Genomic DNA, 19,186 nt, shown 5'->3' with positions numbered 1-19,186 from the left:
CGCTGCTCCTTCACCTAGTTACCAGTTACTAATGTCTGCCACTCTGCTCCTTCACCAGTTACCAGTTACCAACATCTGCCACGCTGCTCCTTCACCTAGTTACCAGTGTCTGCCACACTCTTCTTTGACCCCAGATGCAGAAGCAGTCCAAAGCCGACATTATTTGTCCTGAGTCGTTCAGTTAAGAACAAAGACACTCTCTTTCCCAACCAGAATGTGGCATCAAACTGGCACAGGAACCCTGGCATGGTCCTTACCAGCCTTCCTGGGAGTCTCTGACAGGACATCTGACTCCTCCCTTGTCCTGGCCACAGATCCTTCTCATTCCCAGACCTTGGCGGTTTTGAGGACTTGGTTATTTTGAGGCTGACTGGAGTCAGGCTTTGGCTGTGTGTTCTGTTTGCCCCGGGTGGGCACCGTGGGCAGAAACACACAGTCCCTTTGGTCTACCCTGAGCAGTCCCTATCCTGAGCTTGTCCACGGGGAGGGGGGAATCACCCAAAGATGGAACCCTTGGCTCAAAGGAGTCTCAGGGACCTGCAGGTTGTGGCTGGGCTGCTAACAGAGGCGCAGCTGGAGTTCTGTCAGATGACACGGCCATCACCAGCCTGCCCTGAGCTCAGGACCACCCCGCCCTGGCTCTCTCCTCGCACCCCAAGTCTTGGCCCTCTAAGCAGCTAGAATTAATAGAATGAGATCCTCTGGGTCTGTGTGAGGGACCTGTTTGGGGACTTAGTGTTCCTGAATCACTTGCTTTCCCAGCTGAGATCAAGGCAGGGGCAGGGACCAGCTGAGATGCTGGGGGACAGGCCAAGGGGAAATCTCAGAGCTTTTGACCAGCCTGGTCTTGAACTTCTGTCTGGGGGAGGAGGCGGTGCTCTTTACAGTGGTGAGTGTTAGGGAGAAGGAGGGCTGTATCAGGTGGAAACATCCTGTGTTTCCTGTCTCCTTCCTTCCCTCTGGGATCCCTTGGGTGCCCCCAAATCACGCTGACTCCAGCAGAGGACTCTTGGTGAAAAGGCCACTCAGGGACCCATGCTCTGACTGAGACTGACTTAGTGTGAGAACCTCCTTTCGCTGGACACCTTCTCTTCATCAGCCCTCCTTTCCGTAGGCAATGATGTCCTTGTCTTGGGTTGAGGGAGGGGCTGTTAGGTGCCTACGGTTGGTCTCCTGATCTGAGGCTGTGGCTTAGGTGGGCTTCTCCTGGTCTTTCCTTGAGTAGTGGCACCCTCAAAGGTCCTTGACTCTCAGCTTTTGCCCCAGGTGAAGACTGAGCGGTGTCTGCCCTGAGGGACAGAGGAATCCCCTTTTTGCAACTGCCCCTGTCTCTCTGCCCCAATCAGTCTGACCTCCTGTGAGCATTAGCTCAGTGGGTGTTCTGGGTCACACGTGGGTGGTCTCTCAAATTTAGGAGTGAATTTCCTAGCCAGGTGCCCCACCCTATGGAATGTAGGGGCTGGTATACCCCTAAGCATGAGTTCTCAGTTGTTCTGGTGGGGAGGGTCGGCATCCCTGCCAGCAAACCACCTGAGTCCCACTATTTGTCCTTGGCTTTGCAGCAGAGGGTCCCCAGGTGCCCAATCCCACCCTGTGGAACGAGCCCATTGAATTGGCATCAGGTGAAGGTCCTTTGGAGAGCACCAGCCACAGCCAGGAATTCGCAGCCTCAGGCCCGCCTTTCCCCACCTCTGCCCCAGGACCAGAGGACAACAGCCCTCCTGCGGGGGTGGACAAAGACGGAGGTAGGGTGTGGGCCGGGCAGGGAGGGGGAGGAGGATGAGAGGGAGGGGAGGGAGGAAGAACAGCATGAAGGGTCAGGCTTTGGCTGGACCTCTGAGGTGACAAGTTCCTCTGTTCTCCACAGGATCACTTGGGCCTGGCGCCATTGCAGCCATCGTGATCGCCGCCCTTTTGGCCACCTGCGTAGTGCTGGCACTCGTGGTCGTTGCGCTGAGAAAGTTTTCTGCTTCTTGAAGCCAATAAAGAGCTGCGCAGGCCCGCCCGCGGCGACTCTGCAACCTGTGCTCTCCTTTGTCCCCCTCCGCGTCCCCGATGTCCCCGCGTGTGTGAGCCCGCGTGCAGGTGTAGCGACATGTGAACCTGATGGGGGGCGTGTTGCTGGGCCGCGCCGCGTGCCTGGAGCCGTGGGTGGAAAACTCCAGGCAGGGAACATGTGCACGCGTGGCAACGTGTGTGTGTGTGTGTGTGTGTGTGTGTGTTGTGTGTGCCAGGAGTGCACGCAGGGCGCGGGGAACTCTGGTGTCCACTCTCTAAGGACCATTCGCGACGGGATTTAGGGCCACCGAACTCCTAGCCCTTTGTGCTTCCCCCTGGCAAGACTGGGGGGGGGGGAAGCAGAGCTGGAGAGCTTGACCCAGGTTCCTTCTGTTTCTTGAGACCAACTGGCAAATGGTGGAGGACTGACATTGGGTGGGGTAGTAAAGGCTTTTAACCTTGACTCAGGCAGGAGGGGCCATCTCCTAATTTAGAACCCCAATCCTTGTGTCTTCACCCCTCCTCCCAAGGCTCCAAATTTTCCCATTTCCAACCACACACTCTTCTGGGCCTGGGGTTCACATATGTTCTCCCTGGGGCTGTTCCTCTTTCTCCATCTGACCCAGAAGTTGGAGAGCTCTCCCGGACAGAATGAGGAGGAGAGTGGAGATGAGCCAGCCTAGTAGGACAGGGTAGGAGCTGCGGCCCTCTGGTCGCACCATGGCAAGGGGTCCTCTCCTCCCAGGAATGCTCAGGGGTCTGAGGTCTCAAGATCACCAAGAGCTGTGCACGATCGGTGGGAAGACACTACAAAGTCCAGCGGCTCAAACTCAAGGCCTGCTCTGGGTCTGGCATGGTGGCACATGCCTGCAATGCCAGTACTTTGGAGGTTGAGGCGGGACGATGAATTTTAAGGCCAATCTGGGCTATATTGGGACAGAGTCTCAAGAGACTAAACAAACAAAAGGCCTGTTTTGAAGTAGAGCGTCTCTCTGGCGGAATCGCAGTGCGCTGGACACTTTCCTGGGACAGAACTGGAGGAGACACTCTGAAGCAGAAACAGGGTGGGGGTGGCTATGCAGGCCTGGGTAGGTGCAGCCACTCGGGGAACCAGCTGCCACTGAAGGCACAGGGGAACATCTGAGGCCAGTGTCTGGACCAGGGAGGGAGTCCGTGTCCCAGGGCTGGGGTCAGATCCCCTAATGGCCACTGCTGACTGATACCTGAGGTCCCTGTGGCCTTGTAAGTGTGTACTTATACAGTAGCGGTAGTCTCCCATTCCCTCAGAGAGCCCTTTCTTGAATCCCCCCATAAGCAGAGGCCCAAATCCATTCTCACTCTGAGACCCGATGTTAGCTGTTTCCTTTGAAGTGTTTGCAGGGCCCCTCCTTGGGGAGAGGTTTCTCCTATCGGCTCCCCCCTCCCAACCCAGAACCAAATGCCTCATTGCTGTGCACATGGGGGTGATAAAGAATAGGCCTCCACCCCTTACTTTATACAGGATGCTTCTTTTAATGCAGCCAAAAAAAATGATATTTGCTTTTCTCAAAACCATGACCATAAAGGATGCAGTGACCAATTCATTCTGCAAAAAAACACCTGGGCTCCTTCAGGGGCCAGGAGACACAAGCGACATCTAGCCCTTCAAGGAGCCAGAGACATGAACCCTCAGCCAAGCTCTGGGAGGCCTGCTGAGGGCAGGGCTTGGCCGTGCAAGAGAGGCTGGCAGAGGCGCAGGGAGGGGCGGGCAGCTTCAGCACCGCTCACAAGCTCCCTCAGGCAGGGGTGGCCCATTGCTGTGCCGGGTGGATTCTTCCAAAGTAGGGAAGGACACGTGTAGTTCAGGGGACCTGACAGTAGTCACCTCCTGCCTGCTCAGGCCAGGAACCCCTGTGTGGGCCTCTCCAGGCGCTGGAAGGTCTCCGGAACATGCCTACCCTCTTCTAGCTCGGAGAGACTGGAGAGGTGGTGGTGTAAATCTGCTTAAGTACTTAGCCATGGCCGCCAGTGTGTAAGCAAGGGAGTGACCAGGACGCTAGTGCCCCCTACAGTGCAGGTAGGAACAGTGCATGCCCAAGCCACTCCTGCTGCCTGGGAAGGCACTGACTTTTCCTCCCTAAGACCCTCTGTATCTTTTGGGGTTCTCTGCTGGGTCTGCACCCCCCTGCCCACACCCCTCCTTCAGGCTGGTGCCTAAGCTGGGGTTCATTGCCTATTCCTGCTGCCCAACTTCCTGCGGTCCTTATTCTGGCTGCGCTGAGGGTCCTCCATCTTATGTACTCGGAAACATTCCTTGAGGTTTTGGGATCGGATCTTGGGGTTCAGGATCTCCTCTGTCATGGAACTGGGAAACCAGCCTCTCTCCTGGTCATGCAGGCGCTCGCCAAAGATCCACCCTGCAAAGGAGGCAGCAGGGTCAGGCTGGGTTTTCCTTACTAGGCTTCCCCTCTGGAAAGCAAGGACTGAGCCACACTCAGGAGTTCAGCATTTCCCACAGGGCAGTGGCCGGGCACCCCACCTAAGCTCGGATTGCTTCTATGATGTGCTAAACATGGAATGTGAAAAACCAGGCGTCAGGCTCTCCCATGAGTGGCAGCCTATTTCTGAAGGTTCCAAGGCTGCCCCATACCAGGACAGGAGGAGACCTGGAGGGCAACCTCTAACAGAGGCATCCAGGGGGCCAGTGTAGGAGACAGCTGGTCACTGGGCAGTGAGCTCACCCGCTCACTGGGCATATTTTCTCAGAATCTCACTTGGAGGGCCAAGTGGTTGCTGGCGGGGGATGAGGATAGCCATTATAAACTTTGAGGACACCCTGAGTCCCCAAGTGTCCTCACATTTTCTCTGTTGCCTCTTCTCTTCTAGAAGTCTTTTGCCAGGCTTGTTGCTAAACAGCCTGTCCCTACCCGGGTAGGAGGTGTGCCTTCTGCTGGCCACTTTGGGAGGAGTGTGAGGCAGTGGATTATGCTGGGGAAAGGGCAGGGGGGTCCCTGGGACCCCCAGGGGGATACTGTGGAGACCACTTTGTTTCCTAATCATGGCCCAGGACAAAGGAGGGACTAGGAAGGGGTTTTTGTTCTCTTCAGGTATTTTGGTGGCCTCTGTTGTAAAGACATCCGGTTTTCACTCTGTGGCCAGGCCACTCATGAAATTTCAGGCATTTTTTTTTTTCTGCCTCTGCCTCCCAAATGGTGGAATTACAGGTACATGCTCTTGGGATCTGGATCAAGAACATTTCATATACAAAAGTGGGGATTACTACATTGGTTACTTGGGGTTAAAATGGGCAGAGGCCACAAGAAAACTCTGTTTGGAGCTAATCCTGCCGGCCACCCACAGGGTGGGCAGGAACAGGGATTCATAGCCTGGTGGTCTCAGGCAACCCCAGAAGCTTGTGACCAAAGAGGTTGAGGTCAGGGTTAAGCTCCCTCCTAGGGGAGGGCTGAGGCCATAGGCAAGGCTGGTGAGAGACCCAGAAACACCTCTGCCAGGCCTGCTGGAAGGGGAGGAGCACGGCAGCTCACAGGATGGAAGAAAGCCAAGGATGCTGGGCCCAGTGCTCAGGCAGGATGTCCTGGGTAGTGCCAGCACCAGCAAGGATGCTGGGCTCTGCCTGCCCACCTGCCAACTGCACCATTGAGTCCTACACCCAAGCTACAGTCCTTTATCCCCTCCCAGGGTCTCCTGGGAGCCTCACCGTCCTCCGTCTTCTCCAGGATGTTCAGGATGTCTGCCAGTTCCAATGTCAGCTCATCAGGCTGCTGGGCCACGTATGGGTGTACACACTGGACCTGGGGACAGTCTGCAGGATGGGAGAGTGTATGGTGTGTCCCCATCACAGGTTCCACCCTGCCCCACATCCAGACAGGCAAGGACGACAGGCAGTGACCCAGGGGACAACGCTGCTAGCAGCAGGTGGCTAAGTCCAGTCTTAAACAGGACCCGGGACAGCATATCAGTGAGAAAGGTCCCCTCTGCGAGGGAGGAACTCACATCCTAGGGAGGCCTCATTAGACTACCAGGAATTCTGGGGAGAGGGAGGGAAGGATTCACTAGCTATAATGGGGTTCTCAGCCTAGAAGGCAGGAAGAACCTCTTGTTCTCAGGTGTGACCCAGTGAGCAGCTTGGGGTGAGGACAGGCCAGCAGGCCGGGACAGTAACTTTCTTCACAAGCCAGGCTCATGCCCCCTTGGGTCTTTCATATTTAGACAACTGGAAAATCCAAAACAACAATGGAGTTTGGGTCCACTATTCTGCCACCTGACTCTTAAGACTCAGGTACTTCCATTTCTTCCTTAACCATCCAATTCGAATGAAGCTGAGGCAGCCAGCATGCACAGGCACTAAGCTTCCGGTTGGTCCCAGGCAGTCAAGGAACCCTAGAGCTGAGGCCCAGTGAGTCTTAGCCAAAGCTCATCGAGAGCCCCCTTTCTAAGTCAGGGACTCACCCAGCAGCCGGGACGTGAAGGACACGAACTTGGTCCTCCTGTTGGGGGCCAGTGAGGTCATCCAGCGCTTCATCTCGCTCCTGCATAGGAAGGGGACAGACAGTGCCCCAACTTTAGAGCCAACAAACTCCTCCCTATTGTGTGCACTTGGGCCCCCAGGTTGGCGACATTCTGAGTCTGGCTCCAGGACAGCCGAGTTGGCTGCACAGGGAACCCATGCACACTCCTCCCAGGCTAGGGGATTTGAAGCCCGACAGTGTGAGAAGCCGCCATCTGCGAGGTCCTCAAGGCTAGCTCTCAAAGATGTGCTACAGTGAAGTCCCTCTGCTGTGGCAAAGCCTGGAGTGTTATCACCACTTCCTGTCAGTCAATCCTGTGACCTAGGGCCCAGAGTCTCAGCAGGGCAGGAAGCAATTCCTGGTGGGGTGTGGTTCGGGGCAGCTGAGCACAGAGGAAGGAGATGAGGCCACCTGGGCAGGTCTAAGAGAAAGCTGGGGCTCCGTGGTCCACCAAGCAGTTCCTACTGACTTATGTATCCCCCAAGGGCTTGGGACTGTAAAGCAGCTGCTCTGATCGCTCAGACAGAGAAAGTGAAGGACTGGAGGTCACACAGAGAGTGAACAAGAAGGGGAGGAGGGGGATAGTGGCTCACTGGCATATCAGCTGTAAGCATCCCGTTTGACAAGATGGACTTGCTCTTCTGCCCACAGGCAAAGCCAGGAACATGCAGCCATCCCCTGCCATCCACACCCCAACAAGAAGAGCCTGCAAAAGTCCTTTATACAGGGTCCCCATGGGAAAGAAGGGTGCTGAATACTGAGAGACAAGCCTCCTACAGAAGTGTGTGGAGGCATTTTACCTGGGAAAGACTGACCTACGAGTCACTGGGTGTGGCTCATAGCACTGGATACTCACTGGGAGGATGCCTTCAACATGTAGGTGGCCTCCCGGTCATCTGCATTTTCCAGCAGTCGTAAGATGAACACATTAGCCAATGTTTGGCCCTGGTCCTCCAGTTCCTCTACTCGCAGCAGGCCCCTTGGGGCTGAGTCGAATACCTGGTACTTGTCTCTGGGGAGCAAAGGAGCCAGGGTGAACCGGTTGGTCTCAGAGAAACCTTCTGGCGGGCTGGAAGAGCCAGCATATAGCCCTAGCCATTCCTTACCACCCCATTCAAGGAATCCCAGCATGCCAGTCCCCTGCTCCCTAGAAGAGCTCCCATCCTGGGGTGTGGCAAGGCAGTGGCCACTTTATTGAGCTCAGTGTTAGATACAGTGCCGGCTTTCCACATTTGCAGGAAGGAAACTGAGGTTCAGGGATGTTTTATCGTGGCCCAAAGCTGGGCAGGAGCAGAGCAGACCTTTGAAAACTTGACCCTAAAGACTGCTTCACCGCTAACCCACTACCCTGTTCCGTGACCAAACCAAGGTTGGGTCCTCTCCAGTGCTTGTCAGGGGCAGGCTCACCCAGGGATCTGCCACACCACTGCCCCACTATGGGTCCTCTCTAGTGCCCATCAGGGGCAGGCTCACCCAGGGATCTGTCGGCAGATCACCAGCAGGTCGTTGAAGAGGAAGAGGTAAATTTCTCTGAAGAGCTTCTTGGTCCGCAGGGTGCGGGAGGTCTTGGGGCCGGACATCTGCTGCAGCTCGCCCTGCTTCAGCAGCCACCGGGAGTGTGAGATGATGGGCACTGACTGGGAGGGAGGGGGGTGTCAGGTGGCATCCCCCTTGCACCCCCCTAAGGGTCCTACAAATACCACAGCCAGAACAAAGCTTTGGGATACAGTGTACAAGGGCCGCATGGGTCATTGTACTACGCACCACTAGCCAGAGTCCTGGCAGCAGAAGAGCAGCAGGTGCAAATTTGCTTCTGAACACATGATTCCTCGTGTGTGTATGTACGTTTGTGCACGTGCTGCTGTGCACGTGTGCTGTGTTTCTTTGTGTATTATGCTGTCTGTGTACTTACAGTTGAGCTTCTGTACTCATGCCTGTGCTTTGGTGTGTGTCTGTGTGTACTTGTGCATGCATGCCTGTGTGTGTGTGTGTGTGTGTGTGTGTGTGTGAGAGAGAGAGAGAGAGAGAGAGAGAGAGAGAGAGAGAGAGCGGAGAGACAGAGAGAGAGACACACAGAGAGAGAGAGAGCATCATCTCACTAAGCTCAGCTTGCTTGATGTAGTCTAAGAGGTCAAGCTCACAGAGGAAAGGATGTATTGGTGCCCATGGGTTGAAGAGGTCACGTCTTGCAGACAGTTTTCTCAGGAATGGGAGCTGGGCACTCTGCAGTCATCCGAGTGAGTATAACCCTAAGAGGTATCAGAAGACCCTTCACATCCTCCATCTAGGCTCAGCTCCCAAACCTTGACCTCCGACCTCTGGGACCCTTTTATTTTTGCTCATGCTAGACAACTGTTGTCCTCCTGAGCTACATGCACAGCTTTCCAAGGCCATTAGTAGGCACCATGTGTCAATATGCAAGTCATCAGAAACCTAGAGAAAGGAAGTAACTTGCAAATCTCTTAGCACTGAGAATCCCTTGAACAGTCCCTGTCTCCACACACTGACTGCTCAGGATTGCCTCTGTGGTAAAATTGTCAGATTCACACAGGCATGGTGTGGGAAGTCCTTCTGTATATGTGTTGCTTTTATTAGTTAATGAATAAAGAAGCTGTTTCAGCCAGTGGCTTAGCAGAATAGAGCTAGGCAGGGAAAACTAAACTGAATGCTGGGAGAAAGAAGGTGGAGTCAGGGAGCTGCCATGGAACCACCAGCCAGAACCTTGCTGGTAGGCTATGAGCCTCATGGTAAAATATAAAATAGTGAAAATGGGTTAATTCTTTTTTTTTTTCCAGGAGATGGTGAGTTTTATTTTTTTCTTGTCTGGATAGAGGTTTGATTTGCCCTTGAGTGTTCTGGGTTAATTCTTGATGTAAGAGCTAGCAAGCAATATGCTTAAGTTATTGGTCAAACAGAATTACAAATCATATAGTTTCTGTGTGTTGATTGCAGAACCAGTTGGGACAGAAACCTCTGCCAACAAATTGGCACACCAACATGGCTGACTACATCCATGCAAAACCCGAGAAAGCTTGAAAAGGAATTCTAGACACACACACAAAACAGAGTTTAGCCGCACCCCCCCCCACCCCCACTGGCTGGTAGCATGCCACAGCTTCCTTAAGAGAGGTCTTCCTGATTCAGCAGTAGCAGAAGAAAAAACATGCAGTTTCAAAATGGTGGTTTCCTGGTTCGCCAGCACAAATGGTTCTGATTCTTTAGGGAGGTCCGGCTACAGAGCATTTAAATGGGGTTTGTAAACAGAGTGCTATAACTTCCTTAATGGCAACACAGACCTGCTGTGACCTAGCCCTGGATCTGGGGCAGAGAGAATGGCTCTCAGAGACAATGAATGGACTTTCAACATGTTAGTCTGGGCAGATTCAAAAGGCTTAGTCCTAGTAATGTTGTTTGCATTTTAAGAAGTACTCCTGGAGAGAAAAGGATTTCAGATACACAACGGGGCAGATTCAGACATAAGAGACCTCTAAATGAGACACAGTTGTTTAAAAAATGTATGTAGGCTTGGGAGAGAGAGGAATAATAGTAAAGAGACAGTAAATGTAACATAAAAGAGTATAGGGCTGGAAAGATGGCTCAGAGGTTAAGAGCATTGCCTGCTCTTCCAAAGGTCCTGAGTTCAATTCCCAGCAACCACATGGTGGCTCACAACCATCTGTAATGAAGTCTAGTGCCCTCTTCTGGCCTGCAGGCATACATGTAGACAGAATATTGTATACATAATAAATAAATAAATATTTTAAAAAATATAAAAGAGTATAGACAGCCATATATTAGAGGAATAAAGATAATAAACTTGTTGAAAAATTAATAGAGTAAGAAAAACAAGCCACATAAAGATAGAATATACACAGGGAGTCTGGATTATGTATACTATTGTGTTTTCTTTGAATGTTTTGACTGCAGAGAGATATTTGATTCTAGGGGCTGTGAAGATAAGCCAATATAATGGTATCTTGACTTCAAAATTTGAGTCTAAGGATATGTTGTTATAGAAAAGAGGTTCTTTTGTTTCCACAGAGGATGAGAACCTGTAGAATCCTCCCAGACTAATGTGTTTGATGGACCAAGACCCCCCCGAAAGGTTGCCAAAAATACTTCCAAAATTACTTTGCCCAACAAAAAGTAGGAAGCAGTTTGGAGAGAACTGCGCCTATATCCCCAAATATTGTTTATAAACATTTCTTTACATTTAAAGGGGGATATGCTATAGAGATTTGCATTGGTATGTTTCTTGGTTTATTGATACAAATTTAAGGTCAATTTTGTTATATGTATATTTCTTTTTTGTGTGTGTTTTTTGTATTTATTTACTTATTTATTATGTATACAATATTCTGTCTGTGTGTATGCCTGCAGGCCAGAAGAAGGCACCAGACCCCATTACAGATGGTTGTAAGCCACCATGTGGTTGCTGGGAATTGAACTCAGGACCCCTGGAAGAGCAGGCAATGCTCTTAACCTCTGAGCCATCTCTCCAGCCCCTATATGTATATTTCTGTTCTTGATTAAGGTATTGCATTTGTGCAGTTCATTTAAAAATGTAATGTATAATTAAGAAACACAGGTTAATAGATAGTCATCTATAAGAGTCAAGCTTATAGTCATGTTAGTTAGGATTTCTAGATGTACAGAGTTGTATTTCATATGGATAGGCATTCTTCAAACCTTTCAAAGACTATCGAATATGGCATTTAAAATATTTTAGGAACTTAGGACTTTTCAAGACAATGAGACACATCTTCTCCTGGCAGCACCAATCTACTTCAAGGGGAAGATAGTCATAGAAGAGGCTCCTTATGGAGTTGGTTAGCCATTTGGGCAAGAAACTGCTCTTGCCTGGACTGTTTGATGTTATGCTGTGTGAACTGGACTTGTAGAACCCACAAAAATGACTGCTGGAGCTGCTTAAAGAAGGTGAGACAGTCCAAAGTTCCTGCTTCATGAAAGAGTCTGCCAGACATTCTGCAGAACACAGAAGAAAGTGACTGACAAACTGCCAATATAGGCAGAACTGTCTTTGGAATTTCTTGCTTCATGGAAGAGTCTACCAGACACTACGGGCCTGTAGGATGAAGATGGATACCCCAACAGTACAGAAGAACTTTGGGTGACTGTTCAGACAGCAAGATGTCACTGTTATTTCTAGAGTTTTGGAAGTTTCTTACATTTCCTCTTTACTTAGGCAATATTATATCCTTCTGATGTCTTTGATGGAGTTGAAGAATAGTTATAATTATAGTTTTCCTTAGTTATAATAAAAGATAAAGTCGATATAAATATTATAACTGTAATTCTTGCTTGATACCTGTTTTGTTATATGTAATCTTGCTATGTTAAAGTTAAAACTTTCCTTTTTTATTTAAACAGAAAGGGGAAATGGTGTGAGAAGTCCTTCTGTATTTGTGTTGCTTTTATTGGCTAATGAGTAACGAAGCTGTTTCAGCCAGTGGCTTAGCAGAATAGAGCTAGGTAGGGAAAACTAAAGTGAATGCTGGGAGAAAGAAGGCGGAGTCAGAGAGCCACCATGGAGCTGCCAGAGGAGAAAGAAGTGAGCCACCAGCCAGAACCTTGCTGGTAGGCTATGGGCCTCATGGTAAAATATAAAATAATGGAAATGGGTTAATTCTTGATATAAGAGCTAGCTAGCAATACGCTTAAGCCATTGATCAAACAGTATAGCAAATAATATAGTTTCTGTGTGTTTATTGCAGGGCCGGGTAGGACAGAAACCTCTGCCAACACAGGCAGGCAGCTGTGACCCCCCCCCCCGCCACAGCTCTCAGAGGGTAAACCTGGGCAGATAGTGCATGATGATTGGCTCCCACCACTAGGGAGGGTGGTGGAGTGCAGGCTGGACCACCCATGCTTCAGAGTAGGGTGTGACTGTCATGACTGGGCAGAAGCTGACCCAGATCTTGCAGACTTACCTTGATCTTGAACTCCATCTTCTTCTGGATGCTAATCATCTGTTCGGTGCGGCTCATCTTCCGGACGCCCTCGTTGCATGCCTTTACCACCTGGGACAGGGAGGACATGTCAGGTCAGCCTGCCAAGTATTTCCAGCTACCACTGTGACTGGTACGTCCTGGAGCTGACACTGACTGATCAGCCTCATAGGTTCCAGTTCTTTCTTCAGTACAGTGTGGAACAAAGTGGGACACGCTGTGGGGTCTGGAGGATGACTAGAAAGCCAACATCTCAGACCAAGAGGAAGTGGCCTTTCTTCTCGGCTGGACTGGAAAAGGAAAGGCTCCTCCAGGCTGACCTCTCACCCACTGGGGATGCACAGGCTCTCTACCTCCCTGGAAGACAGTCAGGAACCAATAATGCTGCCATTCCCTAGACTTCTGGGCCTCCATCTCCAGAAACAGAGCCTTAAATGGCTCACGGGGTCTAGGGCAGAGCCTGACCTGATGCAGCTGCTTGGTCAGTATTTGTGAATAAGTGCAGAGCCCAAACAAGCAACTACAAGGATGTTCCTTGTAGTGTTGCTTAGAAGAGAAAATTCGTCAACTTAAATTGTCCATGAAATAGCAATGACCGAAGCACAATATATCTGTGTACCTGAAGGCTCTGAAATCATTAACATGTTCTCAACTGAAGAGCAAAGGCTATACTTTAGACACAGCATCTCTTTGTAAAGAGCATGATGGCAGTATGTATGTGCATGCTTATGTGTGTGTGTGTGAGAGAGAGAGAGAAGAGAGATGTATCTGTATGGATGTATAAGTGCATGCTTATGTGTGTATGTGTGTGTGTGCATGCGTGCATGTGTGTGTGTGAGATGTATCTGTATGGATGTATACGTGCATGCTTGTGTGTACGTGTGTGTGTGCTTGTGTGTGTGTGTGTGTGTGTGTGTGTGTGATGTAAGTGTATGGATATATATGTACATGCAGGCATCTGCTCAGGAGTATTGGCCAAAGCGTTGTTGGCAGGGAGTATGGGCAGTCAGACATCTTTGCTATCTTTATTTTGCTTACGCTCATTTCCTGAAAGACCTCATATGAATCACTGATATGAGCCAAGTGTCCAGAGCAGCACATGAAGGGCACCCAAGGCTAGAGAAAGCTGCGGGTGCCCACACAACCCATCCCTACCAAGGAATCTTCTCCAAGGACCAGGGATGGGGTGACGCTCCTGGGCAGAGCTCTGGGTCAGGGTCTACACCAGTATACGCCGGATCCTGGAGGATGGTTTGACACAATGGACCATGGCAGTCATGGGGATTACATGTTCTATGTTGGTAAAGAGTGGCAGGCAAGTGCCTCCATAGCCACCCTGGGCACACGAACAGAGAGAGCAGTGAAGGGGTAGGGTGGTGTAGAGAAGGATCTGATGAAGCCAATTTGGGTGTGATTTTTTTCCAGCCCCAGAGACTCTTCAGGATTGCAGAAGTCAATCTCAGAATAAACGGAATGCCAAGAGGACACAGTGATAGAGGATGCCACTAGAGACAGTGGTTTAGAGGGGAAATGGTCCCTGGGCCACATAGGAGGGAACAACTCACCATCTCTAGCTCCTTGTGGGCATCCAAGGCAGTGCCTTCGCGGTCAGACCTCTCTTCTACTCTCTTCAGTATGTTCTGAAGGCAGGGTGGAGCTTTGTTACTCCCGTCCCTTCCCACTTCCCCTCCCTCTCCCTCCCTGGAAGTAGCATTGTCTCTTAAGCATAGTTTTAACGGAGACAACACACACAACCCTGCACCGAATGGACCGAGGGCACGGAACCCTCAGCCAGGCAAGGGACGGATGTCGTGGCCCAGGAGGATAACGGACAGTTTGAGCCTCATAGGATGGGGTCCCGAGGGCCTGCAGATACTCTCTGACAACACAGAGCCACCAGACCATCGAGAGCAAATCACAGAGGCAGTGAGAAGCAGCAGGGGACCCTGGTCGATTAGGAAGGTCTAAGTTTAATGGATTCCCTAAAATACCAGCAGGGAGCTGGAAGGAGCTAAGGCCTGGACAGGGGAGGCCTGCGGAGCTCAGGGCACTGTTAGGGGGTCACACCTGGACCAGCAGCTTGAGTCTCGTGATCCTCTGGAAGGGCAAGATGAGGAAGGAGGAAAAGGGCAGGCCCTTGCACTTGGGGTCCAGCTCCAGCTGTGCGATCAGCTCCCGGAAAGCTGCCTTCTCCTGTCTGAAGATCCAGACACAGGGGACTGTCTCTGAGCTCAGATCCCGGAGGTGTGAATAGGAGATGCTCCCCTTCCCCACGCACAGCCTCCCAGAGACCAGACAAACCACAGGCGCATGCTGAGATCTATCACCCTCTTCTTCTCTCCACCCCCCACCTCATTTTTTTTTAATGGAAAATAAACCGTTCATGTAAACTTCAGATAACAATAGTGGCTCCATATGCCAGGCCATGAAGACTTGGCAAAGCATGGTTTGTGTGGGAGGGGTAAGAATCCCATTGTAGTCAAGGTTATGAATCAGACATACAATTAGATGACTTCACCGGGCAGGAAGCCGTGGCAAGGTAAACCCACGGAGTGATGCAGAGATGGAAACCGCACCAGGCACGAGGCACCTGCCAGGAGAGCCTGGGCTATTTTTTGACAGGTGGGCTTGGGCACGTGGCACAGTGCTGCTGAAGGCCAGGGAGATGACTGCCAGAGACTTACTGCAGGGCAGCCGCAGATATCAGGGCAGCACACGGTACCTGTTGTTTCTAGCGGGGCCAGGGGGAACCGCACTCACAGGGTAACATGACAGAGTGACCAGCTACCTTGGGGATTCTCAGGAACTGCAAGACGTGAACCCCTATTCTGCTTGCCTTTTGACCTGGGAAGTAGCACTGACTCCCTCCACTCTCCAAACAGTTGCTGGAAAGCATCCAAATGCCTGGATACTCAGACATTAAAATGTCCACTTTAACCATGTGGCTTGGTAGAAAAGCCATCAAAATCTAGATGCTGTTTGAACAGTGGGCACACAGCACACAGAAACCTTCCTGGCCCAGCAGCTACAACAGAGCCTAGAAGCCATAGGGATCTCTCTGTCACAAATGACGGCCCTAAAACCTCTCCCTTGGGGCCAGCTGCAGTACTGTTTCTTAGTGACTGTCACAGGACTGTGCTTCTCAACATAGTAGCTGCTGTCACGTGACAAGCAGAGCTTGCCAGTCCCCTCAGGCAACTTGTATAGATTTGGCTGTCCTAATGAGGTCCCCAACCTTGCCTTTGTTCTCAGGACATTCCAGAGACCCCTATGCCTCTGACTGGGACTGCAAACCTGGTCTTGCTTCCACAGTGCCCTTACTAGAGAGTCTTTTATTTCTAACATGGGTGGGTACCACAAGGGAAGCCCTTCCCCGTGGTGCAAAGCAAGCTCATGAAATGGGAGACTGGCTCCCAGTTCCCAGGCATCACTAGCCTTTCTGCCCACTTTTGCTTTTCCCACGGCTTCACACCCATGTTTCCAATGTTCTGGACCTTGGATCATTCCTGGGGCTACATATTCTCTCCTACAAGGCTTTATTGGCTGTTCTAGACACAGGTACTGGGGACTTCAGACGACTCTTCCGGAGTACAGGTGGAGCTGAGGTTTTCTAGTGACCCCGAGATGCACAGGGATTTGGATGCCATCACCAGCCTGGCCAAATTCTGGTGAGTTCCCAGACAAGGACGGCTGAGCCCCGGCAATACTCACAGGAGCTGCTTGTACGTCCTCTCCTGGTAGGTCTGGTTACTGACGTAGGTGATATAGACTGAGAAGTGGTCAGCCGCGTAGCGGTACACGATGTCGCACACATCCGAGATGACAATGTTCTCCTCCATGCGGTGTTCCAGCTCCAGCAAAAACCTGCAAGAGGCAGATCCTGGGCTGAAGGCACCTGCAAATCAGCCTGCCTGGTTAAACAAACCAGCATGCTGGCGGACAAGGTGAGCGGGTCTCTGCGTCCTGGTGGCGCATCTGAGCACAGTCAGGAACAGGTTGTGTTTTTAGGTGGATAGCGCCGTCAGGAGCACATGGAGAGGGAGGAGGCACGGGGCTCATTGTTATCTCTTACACGGGTACCAATGTGTCCTGAGGTAACAGAATGGCAGTCAAGCTGTGCCTCACAATGGTCCCCTGGGTACTGGGAAAGGCAGGATCAGATGAACCTAGACTGATTCCCATGCCTGTCACTAATTAAGCCAGGAGCCAACATGTGGTGTCTCTACTTCTGTATTATGGGATTTTTCAAGTTAAAATTTGAATTGATAAGTAAATGGCAAGCTCAGAGACCTCACGGGTTGCTCTGGCCTCACCGAGCCATAGTTACTGGATAGGATGGCTACCAGGAGGGGCAGACTACAGAGAAAAGGCAGGTGTCAGTGCAAAGGGGGCAACAAGAACATCTGGGCTTCCACCTGTGACATGGAGGGACCCTTCACTGCAGGGGAAGGCTGCCTCTGCCATTTCTTGCCTCATTTGAACGGGAAAGTGGGCTGTCCAGGTTACTGGGGCATTGCTAAGTGAGTCCTTCATCTTAATTTTTCTCCTCCTCCACAGAAAACACAGATCTCACATCCTTTCCTGGATGGCTGATGCCTCATGGGAGGGAAAGGGAAGTAGCAATCTGGGCTTCATTGACATTGGCCTGCAGGGGGATTTAGGCTTCGGCACTTCAGTAACTTAAGCAGTTACTCCCAGATGACCTTGGACATCTGGGTTTCATGCCTAAGATTCAACTCAACATCATTCCAGCTAGCGTGGGAGAGTCCTGTAACTCACTGCATCATAAAGATGCATAGGTCCCTGAGGCTGATGGGAAGAGACCAGGGGAGGGGGTACCACTGGCCAACCTACTGGAGAAGATGGTGGGCCTTTGGGCTTACATCTGGGTGTGTGCAGACTTGTGTGTGGAGGTCAGAGGTCACTCCTCAGGAGCCATCTGCCTAGTTTTTCGGGACAATCTCTCATTGAGCCTGGAGCTCACCAATTAGGCTAGACTGGCTAGTTGACCAGCCAGACCCAGTGACTCTCCGGTCTCTACATATCCAGTACTGGAATTACAAGTGTATCCCTCTGCACTTTACCCAATGAGCCATCTCCCCAGTGCCTAGGTTTAAAACTTTATCCTATTTCTTTATGTAAAATCCAAAGCATCCAAAACACACCCTGGCATGGAGAAGAGATGGAGGGAGGTGGCCCTCCAGCGCTTACCGCTCACTGACAGCCATGACATCCAGGACGTTGGAGAAAAGGATGTGCGCCTCGGACGGGTGCAGGATCTTCTTCAGCCGCTCATTCTCCATGAAGTGTGACACCAGCAGGTTCAGGCTCTTGTAGTAGGAAGCCTCGGAGGTGACCAGCTCGAACATGGCCTGTGCAGATACAGGAGAGACCTTGTGGTTACTGCTAAGACGAGCTAAGGATGCTCGTAGCTGCAGAGCTACTGAGGCCTGCGGTGGCTGATGTGTAGCAGAAGCCAACCCACACCAGTGCAAAGGAGAAAGCTCTCCCTCCATGGGAAGCACAGTGTCATAGCCTGCCACCAGGACACCTAGTAACAAGCTATGACAGAGCCAGATGGTGGCAAAGATGACTCTTGCCCGTGACTGTTGGTGTAGAGATGGGCGGGGCAATCAGCAGAAAACAGACCAAGATGCCAATCAGGAAGGGTGTGATTTGGGGTAACTTTTACACTTTTTTTTTAATTATCTGAAAAAAATCCTAAATAAGCCTCTATTATTTCTTTCAGCTTCTGATTTTATAGTGCAATCAAGAAAACCATTTTCATTTTGAAAAAGAGAAAAAGAAACACAAAATCTACTTTACGTTTCAGGGGCACCTATCAACAAACACTGTTATCGTTCTGCTGAAGTGATAGATTCAAAACTCCCCAGCAGCAGGCCTGGCTAGCTTGCCTTTAGTGCTTTCAAAAACCTCCCCTGAAACCAGTGGAAGCCAGGCCCGCCCTCTCTCCTAATAACCCTCCAGGACTGGTTCAAATGCCTGAAGGGACAAGGCGGCAGGTTAAACTGTTGACCCCTGAAAAATCTCTGTTCACATCCTGTTCTCCGGGATCAGCAACTGGGCCCTGGAGTGAAATGGGTTTTGGTGGCTGTGCTTGAGTTGAAAGTCTTGAGGTGAGACCATTCCGGAGTCAGGTGGGTCCTACCCCCAACGCTAGGTGTTCAGTTTTGTTTCTGTCGCTGTGATGGGACATCCCAACCAGAGTAACTTGAAGAAAGGTGTAGTCAGCTCACACTTCCAGGTCCATCCTGTCATTTGGAGTTAAGTCGCGGGGGAACCTGAGCAGCTAGTCACCTCACAGTCAAGAGCAGAGAGAATGAATCAGGTCTGCTTACTCAGCTCACCCTCTCCTCTTTTATACAGTCTGGGACCCAAGCTCAGCCTATGGGACCATCAAGTTTTAGTCTGGATCTTCCTGTGTTGCTAGGTGATAAAACAACCCCCCACAGACAGACCAACAGGCCAACCTGATCTAGACAATCCAGATAAAACTATCCCCATAAATTTACCCACAGGCCAAGCTGATCTAGACAATCTGGATGATTCTAGATTATATCAGCTGACATTTAAAACTAACCATCATTCTAGACACCTTCATGTCTAGAAAGGAAAAGGAGAAAAAGGGAGACACAGATACATGAAGGATGGGTACCTCTCTCCCTCCCTCCCTCCCTCCCTCCCTCCCTC

The 19,186-nt window shown here is 51.0% G+C and overlaps 2 protein-coding genes across 3 annotated transcripts in view; one reads left to right on the top strand and one right to left on the bottom strand.

The window, feature by feature from the left end:
• Snorc (secondary ossification center associated regulator of chondrocyte maturation) overlaps positions 1-1,977 on the top strand; it is a 5,864-nt gene extending 3,887 nt beyond the window's left edge. The window contains exons 3-4 of the mRNA XM_005361737.3: positions 1,563-1,745; positions 1,868-1,977. Coding sequence (XP_005361794.1) covers positions 1,563-1,745; positions 1,868-1,977 — 293 coding nt within the window. The remainder of the gene's footprint in view (positions 1-1,562; positions 1,746-1,867) is intronic.
• A 1,520-nt stretch (positions 1,978-3,497) lies between these two features.
• The window catches only part of Ngef (neuronal guanine nucleotide exchange factor), a 99,859-nt gene continuing 84,170 nt past the window's right edge, over positions 3,498-19,186 (bottom strand). For both annotated transcript variants that reach the window (XM_005361734.2, XM_005361735.2), the window contains 10 exons: positions 17,687-17,847; positions 16,187-16,339; positions 14,543-14,672; positions 14,041-14,115; positions 12,458-12,547; positions 7,980-8,143; positions 7,363-7,518; positions 6,448-6,527; positions 5,696-5,800; positions 3,498-4,394 (listed from right to left, as the gene is read on the bottom strand). In XM_005361734.2, coding sequence (XP_005361791.1) covers positions 4,204-4,394; positions 5,696-5,800; positions 6,448-6,527; positions 7,363-7,518; positions 7,980-8,143; positions 12,458-12,547; positions 14,041-14,115; positions 14,543-14,672; positions 16,187-16,339; positions 17,687-17,847 — 1,305 coding nt within the window. In that variant the 3' untranslated portion in view covers positions 3,498-4,203. The remainder of the gene's footprint in view (positions 4,395-5,695; positions 5,801-6,447; positions 6,528-7,362; positions 7,519-7,979; positions 8,144-12,457; positions 12,548-14,040; positions 14,116-14,542; positions 14,673-16,186; positions 16,340-17,686; positions 17,848-19,186) is intronic.

This window comes from Microtus ochrogaster, linkage group LG4, assembly GCF_000317375.1.
Source record: "Microtus ochrogaster isolate Prairie Vole_2 linkage group LG4, MicOch1.0, whole genome shotgun sequence".
In the NCBI taxonomy this organism is placed as follows: domain Eukaryota; kingdom Metazoa; phylum Chordata; class Mammalia; order Rodentia; family Cricetidae; genus Microtus; species Microtus ochrogaster.
Note: the sequence above shows the minus strand (reverse complement) of the source record. Positions and strands in the feature narration are given on the sequence as shown.